The 12,124-nt window shown below is 34.5% G+C and overlaps 1 protein-coding gene across 7 annotated transcripts; it reads right to left on the reverse strand.

Annotated features, from left to right (window-relative positions):
* Positions 1–138: 138 nt before the first annotated feature.
* On the reverse strand, positions 139–11,732 carry LOC119781376 (calcium-responsive transactivator-like). Of its 7 annotated transcripts, none has more exons than XM_038281791.1 (10): positions 11,543–11,732; positions 9,805–9,881; positions 9,635–9,719; positions 9,365–9,482; positions 8,108–8,272; positions 6,375–6,476; positions 5,535–5,588; positions 5,186–5,317; positions 4,405–4,532; positions 139–2,488 (listed from the first exon to the last, which is right to left on the reverse strand). In XM_038281791.1, exons 1-10 carry the CDS (start codon positions 11,609–11,611, stop codon positions 2,462–2,464), a joined length of 957 nt encoding a protein of 318 aa, XP_038137719.1. In that variant the 5' UTR covers positions 11,612–11,732; the 3' UTR covers positions 139–2,461. The 7 variants fall into 7 exon arrangements, with proteins under 7 accessions (XP_038137719.1, XP_038137717.1, XP_038137718.1 ...); XM_038281789.1 differs by having other exon boundaries at positions 5,505–5,588; positions 11,543–11,730; XM_038281790.1 differs by having other exon boundaries at positions 5,186–5,305; positions 5,505–5,588; positions 11,543–11,726.
* Between the last annotated feature and the right edge of the window lie 392 nt (positions 11,733–12,124).

The raw sequence follows: 12,124 nt of genomic DNA on the forward strand, positions 1-12,124 counted from the left end.
GGAAAGGTTCGCATTATGTATGAATGTAAACTGAACTACTGCCTAATACGACACTGAACCAAGTGTATTCATTATTAATAACTATAAAACAAAACCATGCAATTTGTGGATTGTTTTTAAAAAATGTACAAAATATACATAGAAAGGATTATCAATTCATTTTAATATAGAAAATAGTAATAAAAGACATAAGATTCAAACTTTAAACAAAAAAGTCTTACATCAGACAGGTATAGGATATCCACATTTAAATGACATACATCCAATTAGACTCATTCCTTCTGCAAAATGCATATTGTATCTACAACACCACGTAGCAAACATACACATACACCCACACAATCCGCTCAGGGAGGTTCTGTTTACAGGCACAGGTAAAAACACAAAGTACAGACGAATAAGAAAAATCTCTTAATTGTTTCATTCACAGTAAATCGAAACAAGGAAATAAACTTGTTACAGCATAGAGGAGAATCGGATTGTCAGTGTTGGGTGGTTCAAAAATAACTGACTGTTTGACAGTCAGCTTATAGATTAGTACTGCAAAAACAACTGCAACTGTTCCGTTTTCAGGTTTTTTGAGGTAAGATACATTTTAGCAGAACACTGAGGAGTTGGATACCGGACAACCACCTTGATTATAAAAAATACTGTACGGTTAATGTCTGTTCTTCATCTTTATGTTTCACAAAACATAAATTAATAACAATCATTATGCATTAAGCTGATGGATGGATGGATGGATGGATGGATGGATGGATGGATGGATGGATGGATGGATGGATGGATGGATGGATGGATGGATGGATGGATGGATGGATGGATGGATGGATGGATGGATGGATGGATGGAAGAATTAATTATGCAAGATGTGCACCGCATGTTTGCAAAGGATCAAGACCTAAAGAAGTTGAAACAATACATTTAGCTTTTACTGTGCTTTCAGTAGAAATAAATTGAATTGTACATTTATTAGTAGAAGAATGCATAACATAAATAAGCGTGTTGCACCTACAAAAGCAAAGATTAAGAACACATCAGTGCTACAGTTCTTGGGTTACTTTGGCTTTCAGGATCACTTCTAAATAAAAACTGTATTGTGTTGCATTACAAAATATTAGACAATATGTTCACTGTTGCTACAAAATAGTAATAAAAGTGCAGACAAAGTCATAAAACATTTAAATCCAAAGTTAAGTACTGACTAGCATCCACTTAACTGCATATAACTAAAAACTGAATAGATAAGAATGTAAAGCTTTGACCTGCAGATAAGTTTTTCAACTAAAAAGAATTCCTGTTTAAGAACAGTAATAAAACAAGATACTATAACAGCGTGTAAAAAACAAATTAACTAAATTAATTTAACTAAATAAAGCAATTTAATTGGTAGATTTTTTTTATTAGGAGCAGAGGTTATGTTGGCATTTTACTAATACATTAATAATTAAATAATATCTTTACAAATGACAAACCAGTCTTTAGCATCTTAGAGATTACCATGTTTATAGGATTACTTAAAAAGTAATCTCTGTTTACATACTACAGAATAAAGATCCATGCATTACCTATCATTTTTCATAATGATTGATGACAAAATCAAATCCAACACTTTCCATAACAGACAGAGGTTGAACCACCAGCAGGGTAACACAGAGCACCTTTCCAATACTTAGCCCTACTTTTAACTCTCTTTAGTGTCACTCTCTTATTAAGACATTTTTCGTCATCTTTTACTAAATACAGTTAACTGTAAAATATCAAACATTTCTGTGCTTTCATCAACCCTTATTTGTGAGCATTTATATTGATACTGGAAATCATTAAGTATTTTCTTATGGTTACAGTCCAAAAAAAAACAGATTTTAAAACTTCTGGCGGGCCCTTTCATAATTTAAAGCTGTTTAAGCTGAAGTTGATACAAATTTAATTGACAATTTCCAGTTTCTTGGTCCATCTCTACAATATGCTTAGGTAAGCTGAGCAATGCCACTAAAATTTGATGCTGAATATAAAACCACCAAACTTATAACAAACAATGAGACAGTTAAAAAATCATAACCAGCAATTTCCCTATTGGGTCTATGACATATTTAGAAAGTGAATACAACTAATTTCCCTAACTAACAGGAAAATCTGCAGGGCTATGAAATAAAAAATAAATATAAAAACAAGGAATGGCATCTTTTTCATACTTATTTACCTGTCAGATGTATAAACCAAACTAACTGTTCCAATTCCGTGAGATTCCATGAGTCACAAGTACCGTTTTCTTTATTCTGCTACGCTTTAAAAATATTATGGCGTGAAGGAAAACGTGGTGTTTGATAAATCAGCTTATCTTGATCAGCATAAGATAATAGGTCGGGTCCAGAGAGATCTTCCTTTCCATATGTTGAGGAGATTATTGTCGAAGCATGTATAGATGAATGTTTCCTAGACTTGAAAACAGTGTGTTGCCTCATTGCTGCAAATTTCCATACTGACCCTGAAATAAAGGAGAAAAGATATAATAAATATCGAAAGTTTTTGGAGGAGGGTATTAGTGTTGTCTTTTTACAATAAAATGCCAAAAATAAAATATCTTAATTATAACTAAAACTCATGTCAATTGCATCTAACCATAAAGAAAAGCATTTTATTAAGCATTATGTCATTTTCAGTTTGTAAAATATACTTAGTGCAAACTTAGTCTGGGAAACTCCTCCATATTTTGCATTCAAAATGTATAGTGTGCTATTGTGTCAGACAAAAACAATAACAAATTGACTCACTCATGGGTATAAACCATAACAAATATATGAGTACCTCCAATACTGAAAAATGTATTAACATATTCAATTAGAGGTCAAATGAAAAAAAAATAAAAATATATATATATATATATATATATATATATATATATATATATATATATATATATATAAAGCTTGTATTGATTTTCTGTACTTTCTGTTGCTACTGTAAGCTTTCAGCCTGTCAGGTTGAGTGAATTATCTTCAAAGATGGTTAGACTCTGCATTAAGTCACATGAGAATCTTTAAAACTATTACTGATGCGACATTTGACATGACAATCCACTGGGCTTTTTTTTTTCTTTCTTTACATGTCCAAACATTTGTGGCAGTCCAGATTTACTGTAGATAAAACTACATGTAAATGTCTCAAGATAGGAATATTTCTATACAATAAAGTGCCATTAAGATACACAATAGTGTTACAAGAAAAAGAAGGAACTGAATATTTAACGACAACAACAAAAAAGGTGTGTTTTTGTGAGCATTATTGAGCCAGTTTATCCCACATTATTGATGTAGGTCAAGCTGGCCTGGCTTCCAGTCTCCAATATAAGCTGCATCCTGACCACTACTCTATATGGGCATTGCTTTTTTACATTTTGGCAGGGTTTATACTTAAACATAAGCTCAATTCAATTCCAAATACTTATTGGCCCCTGAGGTAAATAAAACGCTGTGGTAACTAATAAGGTTTTTTTTGTTGCATATGTGACTCTTGTCCAACTTTTTCATAGCAGAATGGCCAAATTCCAATCTTTTCACCTCCAGAATAAGACTTGCGCCAGTTCTATATGTGGTACTAAATCTGATACCTATCCAATAGTTTTCAAAGCATCTGCAGTCTAAACACTCATGTTGCATTTGATCCGACTCTCACAGTATTATCCAGGACTTGACTACTCACTTATAGAAATACTCTCCAGTACAGCAGTCACTGCTCCACAAAAACACACTGTAAATAATTGTGCTCTGTTTTACCTGTCCTCATCTTGTTGTGATGTGATTATAATACTGTCGACAACTTAAAATAACATCCATTGGAGGCATACTAAACACTATAGCATTCAATGCATTTCTTATAATTGGGAATGCAGTAGCTTCGGATACGGCCTCTCAGTGATGAGAATCCATGCAATAAGATGCTCTACACAATGCTTTCGAGCTAATTTTAAGGCTTTATCAAGTTTGTTTCTCCACACCCATTTACTTTTCTTAATGTTGGCAACTTCAGAGCAGTAATAATCTCAACACGTGCTGGCCCAACTCTATGATTTGGTCTTTTCCATTCCCTTTGTTGTAATATTTCTTACAAATGACAGTGGAATATTTAGTCAGAAAATGCATGATGACATAAAATGCTGTTTATACAGGCACCTTCCTATAGAGAAACCACACAGAAATTCTCTTAGAGAGCAACCCATCTGCTAAAAAAGATTTTTATAATAGCAGTCTGCATTCCTAAGTGATGGACTGTCAACACAGAGGAAGTGGAAGTGATTTAAAAAAAACACCTCAGTTCAAGAAGTTAGATTGGTGGGGAATAGTTTTAGCAAAGCAATATATATATATATATATATCTTTTTTTTAAGGTTTTTTTACTTGTTACCTGTTCATAGGTGAAAGACCTTTGGGTTTGTCCTGCAGGTCCTCCTTGGGAAGAATGATAAGATCCATACTGTTGGTTCTGGCTCTGCTGATACTGGGAAAACTGGGATGGTCCTCCCTGGCTAGGACCTGTAATGGAGATTAGGCTTATTAAACATTTTCATTTTGGGGACCTGTGTTTATGTTTTAGAATAGAATGTAGAATCCCTTCATTGTCCCACAATTGGGAAAATTGTGGTGTTTACAGCAGCAAAGGTTATAGTAGAAGTGGTCACACAATGTGCACCTTAGAAAAGTGTATAAAATAACAGAAAGGAAAATAAATAAAACAAATAGAGTATTGTACTCTACAATGTTTTCACTATATAAACACTCTGTTTTAGGAGAATAAAAATAAAATTAATAACAGCAGACATGTTTAAAGTAATGGATATTTGAAAAATAGCAGCAACACTAAAGATAAAAAAAAAAAAGAAATGACAGAAGTATTTTATTTAACTAACTAAAAGAAAAACTGCAAAAATCAGCATCAATGTAAAAACTTATCGAGGTCACTGGGAACAACATTGGTTATAAATCTGTGATAACGCTCCCTGGTGCATTTAGGGTGCAGCAATCTATCACTAAAGGAGCTCTCCAGTTCAGCAACAGCTTCATGCATGGGATGGGAAACGTTGTCCAACAGAAATGAGTCCAGAGGGCATCCAATCACAGAGCTGGCCTTCCTCAGCTACAGACAAAATACTTAGATACAGCTTTTGACATAGTATAAAAATGCTCACCATATCCTTGTGGCTGCCCGCTGTAGCCCTGCTGAGAGGAGTACTGCTCTTGACTGAAAGCCTGCTGCTGACCAGTGCTCTGTTGATATGAGCCCTGCTGTTGGCTGTACTGAGAGTTACCTGTAAGGGCAGCTGCAATGAACTATTTTTAGTCTTTAAAACCGATTGCATCATAACTTTGCATCAATTAACATATCTGTTCATATGCATCTTATATACATCATTATGTATTATGTATTACTCTTCAAAGGGAGTTTCAAATAATCATAATAATTATTAAAATCTTTTGAAAAATTAAAAAAGTTTGATTTAAGGTTACCTCCTTCATAGTAGTGCTGTGAAGACTCACCAAACGACCTCTCGTAACCTTGTTCACCGTATGAAGAGTGATGATATGAATAATCTGTGTGTGGAAAACATGATTCAGCACATGTCAAATCTACTCAGTCTAACACAAGCTGCAGGTACACAGAAAATAATAATTTTACTATTCTAAATCAAACCACATAACAAATATAAAAAACACATGAGAAGCAAAAAGGAATCTCTCAATGGGCAAAGGTACCAGAGTTTAAAAAATTGGAAAATTTGTCACATATAATTTCTTCCTAAGACTAACGATAAGCCAAACAAAATGCAGAAAATCTGTTTTTGCAACATCATCTGACTTCACTCTGAAATACAGTGAAACAACAAAATAAGTACTAAAATAATATCTGACATATTTAATTATTGAAAAATGTTATCTAGTCATTTCTATATTATATTTTATAAAAATAAATTTTATAAATAATGAAAACATTTTATAAACTATAAATCAAGTTACAGTACTTATCAATATATGTATTTCATCAAATTAGATTAAACTATGAATCTGGACATTGATGAAAAATAATTCAGCAAGAAATATTTCAATCATGGCAAATTTGACCATTGATATTTTTGAAGGGATCTCATTTCTAATATGAACAGCAAAATATAGTGCAGAGTTGACACTTCTTTAACTGTGTCATATAACATGGGAATGGTTAAATATTGAAATTTGTGACACACCACAGCTGGAGTATCAGTATGGACACAGACATGCTAATTTACAAAATTGTCTAAGGTTTGTTGAATTTTACTGGAAGGGCGTGGCATGTAGTTGGGTGTTTTATGTGCTTTAGACATTAGGTTATTAAATTTTTACCATCAGTGTAATACTGCTGGTTTGTGAGCTCGGTGGAGTTCTGAGTGTGTCCATACTGCTCTCCGTAGAACTCTTCCTGTCCCATGTAGTGTTGTGCAGATCCTGTAAAATAGGCGAAACAGGCCTTATTAAAACCTTCAGGCTAATAGGCCACTGAGATAACCTCTAAGATTGCTAATAAAGGTAAATTGTTCCTTTTCTACTTATATTTGCATTTTATTAAGTTAAACTTTCCATTATTAGCTAGGAAAATGAAACTCAATGCAAAGGTTTTTCCATTTGTTTGACATTAACCTCGGTCTACACTTTTTCTGAGGTGATTCCCTTTTTATTTGGTGGTGTGCAGAAACAAAAGATCCCATTTATGTTTTACCCATCAAGGAAACAGCAAACTAACAAAAAAAAGAAACCAATGCAGATCAAATTATCCTAATTAAAGCACATGTCTGATCAATTCAACCACCAAAACATATTTCCATTGAGCTACAAGCAAGATTTTCAGAAGATTCTCAAACCTTGCAAGAGCCCACTATTCAATCAGTGAAAGAATAAGAGCTGCAAAGATTAACTAATAAACAACACAGGACTTTGCTTAATCATGCATGGATAAAAGGATGCTGGAGTATATGAGAGTCTGTGCAAATAACCTGTCTGCCTTAAATGTTTGTTTCATGAATGTCTACTACTAGTAGAGTACTGACAAGAGATCACAGGAGCAGTGGTTGAATTAATGACATGCTGATGCAGTTGAAAAAAATGTGTTACTAGAGAATATCTCTAATGGTGTCACTCATACAAGTAAATAAGTCTGTGAGCTCCTCTCTCAGTCTGCTCAGTTTGTTCAGGTTCAGGTTAACTTCTAATTATTGTAATGATGGAGAGCTGTATGTTTCATTTAAGGGACAAAGTTGTTGTGATCAAGCAAACTGTTACTTTGAAAACAAAATAAAGCATTGGAAAATATAGCAAACAGTGGGTTTATTTAAGTTTTCTTGCCCTTTTTTTAAGCCTTTATAGGGCATTCAGTAAAATACTTTGAAAATCAAAATTTCAAGCCAATAGTGTTATTGAAATTCAGGACAAGACCTTAATACATTTGTAACATTCAAAAAATATGGATATCTTGATTAAAAATTAATGTCGATCTAATAACAAGAAACGAACACTTGCCTAAATATATTTAGAAAACTAACAAAGTTTTTCAATAAGAAATTCAGCAAGTGTAACTTGCCCTATAAAGATCAAATTTGATTATAAAACTGCTTTTAATCCAATCCTATCTACATAAAAGAGTCATATGTTTATTTTAGACTATGAGCTTATTGGCCACACATTTCAAAAGGATGCTTTGAGCCAAACAAAGCTGCAATATGCTGTAGGTTTTCCCTTATCTGATAAGCAGATACAGCGAGGAAAGATTTTTGAAGATGTAGAAAACACACCATTTGCTGTTTTTAAACCTCTGAAGTGATCATTTAGAGCACTGAGGGGTTACTTTATGTTTTCAACCTTCAACTTGCACATTTTGCATTATTTTCTTAGAAATTGGTGAGTTTATATATATATATATATATATATACATATAAATATATACATATATACATATACACATATACATATATATATATATATATATATATATATATATATATATATATATATATATATATATATATATATATATATATATATATATATATATATATTTATCTCTTTAACATAAGCCCACTTACCTTGCTGGGAGGGCCGGTAGGGCCCCATGGGTCTCTGAGGTATTGTGTTATTTCCCTGGTTGGTCTGTCCCATCATACTCATCGATTGCTGTCCCTGATAGTGCCGCCTCCCTGAATTGGCTGAGGAGTGTTGTGGAGGAGCAGATTGTTGGTGCATCATGGAGACTGGGAATGTAGTGAGGGAATAATCTCAAACATTAAAGTCTGTCCAGAAATGAATATTCATAACATAGTATTCATTTTTTTCTAGTGATCTAAAAGCAGAAATAAACATTTTTGTCTTCCATTGCATGCCAAACACAGGGAAGGACAGAGAGGGTCCAAAGCAGTTGTCATAAAAGTAGAATCTCTTTGGAGACATGTTTTGGACACTGAGCTAGTGTTGCTGCTGGCGGAAGTAATAGCTGACTGCATGTGACCTGACTGCATGGGGGCATGGCTGGGGCCTAACGACACACACACATTGGGAAGAGGCAGGTGTATGTTTTCATAAGACGCCATGCTGTAACATCAGAGTTCCACATTCAGTTCTTCACAAAAGAAAGTTCAGGACGCTAAAGAATATTAAGTGTAGTTCAGTGTAAAAAAAAATATGGAAAAACAAAAGCAGAAATTGATATTGTTGCAAAAAAAACAAAAAAACAAAAATGATAATCAGAATAGGCCTAAAGCTGTTTGCAAGGATTCAGATTTCAAAAGAAGTCTGCAAGGATTCAGATTAGAGATAAGCCCACATAGAGACAGGAAGTGGCAACCTGCAGCACCGTCACAGTGAGATGAATACAAAAAGAGATGAACTGATCCACTTTTTTCCAATCCAATCACATAACGATACCTGAGCTGAGCATTTCGGCCGATACCTGACAGATCCAGTTCAGCTGTTGAATGAATGGACCATATACCTTGCCATGAGAGTAAAGGCCTTAGTCTTGACATAAACATTGGTTTAAAAAAAGGTATCAGATTAAAACAGATATAAATATACTTTATATCATTAAACAAATAAAAAGCAAAGAGAAAGAAATGACGGTTCCATCTCAAGTATATCAGATCGATATCAAATACCGATATCTGATCCAGCTAATTAGTCAATATCGGAGCAGATCTCTGATCCAGGTAAAGGATCTAGGCATCTCTAATACAAAACAGGCAAAGGGCTGATTAAAAACTGGTGTGGTAGTTTGCCACATCTGAGTATTTTAGTGGAACTGCTGCAAGGCACAACATTTTTCTGTAATATCCACACTCGTTACCAACCGTTACTCATTTGGCTCTGTATCATGTATGGGGCCATGTTGTCATTGAGGCTGCTTGAAGCATGTCCCCCACTCTGGCTCATTCTTCCAGGATCCATGGATATATTGGAACTAGGAGGCTACAAATAAGAAATGTTGCATAATTAATTTCACTGCTTTTTTTTCCTTCGTCATGAAGTTGTTGACTTATGGATTGGTGCATTATTGGTGCACTATAGGATTGATCAACTCTGCTGCATGCCCCTGGAAACTACATGACAGACAAACTTACAGCCGGTAGTAGTGACTGCATGTTCTGATTAGAATCAGCTATTGTGGCCAAGTAAACAAGATTCCTGTGCAGGATCTGCTGATACCTGGAAAAGTTGAAATTCTGCTGAAATTTCCATGATCTTCGGAAGGTTTTTCACTTATTTAAAAACAACAACAAAGATCACTTACTGTGTGCACTCAACTGTCTTCCCTTTGCTTTGGCAATCCATTATACATTGTATTAATTGATGATTTTCATCCAACATCTGCAGGAGACATAAACAACCTCAAACCATATTTAGCAATTAAAGCGCTTGAAAAGTTGAACACAAAGGCTTTGCCTCTTTCTTTGCACATTAACCTCTCTGTTTTTCAACCAGTGGATGCCATTGGGGCTTAGTGGTTATCTGTGTTTATTTCTATCCAAGATAAAGATTCTATAGTAAATCCCACTCTGTCACTTCCTTTCTCAGGAGCAAAATAATTAGATAAATATTTTTTTTATTTTTTTTATTTAAACTATTTCCTTCCTCCTAGTTTACTTATGAGCCTGTTTATATGAAACACCGGCTGCAATCCGACAAAATAATAGAGTAGTGCTGCTTCTTTTAACAATATTTTTCCATTAAATTAACTTTCAATAAATATGGTCTGATATAGCACTTTGTTTGGACCATTCCATTTTAGTAAAGTCAGGAAATCTTCTAGGTGATTGTATAGTTGTAGCACACTGTACCTGCAAGTCATAATCATGCAATCCACTGATTTGCCCTAGAAATACATAAATCTGTGGGAAACAAACCTGTCTAATCTCTGGTTAAAACTGAATTAGTCTTAAGATTAACCTTTATATTTTCTTTTTATAATAAATAGGAAGATATTATGACAGCAAATTAATCGGACCAACTGTTCCCTAAGGGGACAGGTTAAAGGGGAATGTTGTTGTTTTTTTTACATTTGGCTCTTGATTTTACGTTATTACATCACATTCTACTCACCAATATGAGTTTTGTGTTATTTAGAGCTGTTCTGAAAATACTCGGTTCGGTTATATCCAAGTAACGTCTTCCTATGGGCAAACGACTTGAAGGCACAAACTAAACGGTTGATAATTTATCATTTATGGTACGCCTACATGTCATGAATGCTGGCGTACCATAAAGAATTAATTATGAACAGTTTAGTTTGTGCCTTCAACTCGTTGCCCATAAAAATACGTTACTTAGATATAACAAAACCGAATATCTTCGGAAAAGCTCCAAATTACACAAAACACATATGGGTGAGTAGAACATGATGTAATAACATAAAATCAAGGGCCCAGTGTAAAAAAAAACGGTGTTCCCCTTTAAATGCAGAGTTAAATTTCTCCAATGTGATATCAATAACGTTCAAATAAATTAAAGAGCCTTTAAGTTGATGTGTTGAAATATTATTCTATATAAATAGGGTCTCCTTGGATTCTCATGGATTTAACTGAAGTTGAACAAATTTGGGACATTTATCAACACTTAGCACTAAGCTGCGTTGTTTCTGTTAAGGATAAATAGCTTTGTTTGCGTTGCTCTCCAGATACTCTCTGATTTTAACAGGCTTTTGTCCAACTTAAACACTATAACCAAAGTCTAGTAGCAGCAGATGAGTTCCATCCTATCAAACTCTGCGAATTTGACCACATTATTTGCTGTATAGCTGAAGCTAAATTCAGAATCCCAGCGCTGAAAGAACAGCAGGTGTTCATGATGAGCAGAGCAGAGCTCCCGCTGAGCGCTTTGTTTGGATGGCATCTTCAGAGGACACCAACATACAGCCGCGCTACCAGCTGCGATTATTTTGATATTCACTTCAGGCTCTACTTCCTCTGAGGTTACCTCTCACACCCTTACGCACAGTGATAAAATTATATTGTTTTGTCTCTTTATTTTACCTTCTGGATGGCTTGTTGCGTCACCTCGCTTTTACTCCTGGGACGCGCTGAAGAAAACGCCACTGACATTTTGTCATAAGGGAAATAAAGGCGCTCCTTTTTTATATTATTTGTTATCTAGAGCACAGCCTTCTATTTGGTTACTTGGTTTCTTCACAACTAGAATAAAAAAGGGGGAGGGGTTGGCAAAACTATGATTGAATTTAGCATTTGAGGGACATTTTAAAGCTCATCATTTGTCTGAAATGAAAACACTTTGCTGAAACCCTTGTTTATCCTTCGAGTTTAGATAAGAACAAGGTGTAGAACATAAGGTCCGGGGAAGATCGCTCCCCCTCCTTCGTTGGTACAACCCATATTCTGGTCCTGATGCTGGAGTGGATGGAGCATCCTTTGATTCATATGCTGAGCGACATGCGCTCTCTACCTTCACACCAAAGACCTTAACTGAAAGTTGCTTTTAGCTGTTTTTTAAGAGATATGTTATGTATATTTTGATTGTACTTAAACATGAAGGGTTTTTTTTTTTTAACACGGCTACAGAGGAAAATTTTTATAAGGGTGGCCAGGCATTAACCAATA

The sequence above is a fragment of the Cyprinodon tularosa genome, unplaced genomic scaffold (genome assembly GCF_016077235.1).
Source record: "Cyprinodon tularosa strain WSP-4 unplaced genomic scaffold, ASM1607723v1 ctg176, whole genome shotgun sequence".
NCBI classification, from domain to species: domain Eukaryota; kingdom Metazoa; phylum Chordata; class Actinopteri; order Cyprinodontiformes; family Cyprinodontidae; genus Cyprinodon; species Cyprinodon tularosa.

What these genes read in the sequence shown, in the direction of transcription:
- LOC119781376 (XM_038281789.1), bottom strand. Translation starts at nt 11,611, where the DNA reads ATGTCAGTGGCGTTTTCTTCAGCGCGTCCCAGGAGTAAAAGCGAGGTG. An exon ending in AAGACAGTTGAGTGCACACA is followed by an intron (nt 9,720 to 9,804) that starts GTAAGTGATCTT and finishes CAACTTTTCCAG; the next exon opens with GTATCAGCAGATCCTGCACA. An exon ending in CCAGCAGTATTACACTGATG is followed by an intron (nt 5,589 to 6,374) that starts GTAAAAATTTAA and finishes TTCCACACACAG; the next exon opens with ATTATTCATATCATCACTCT.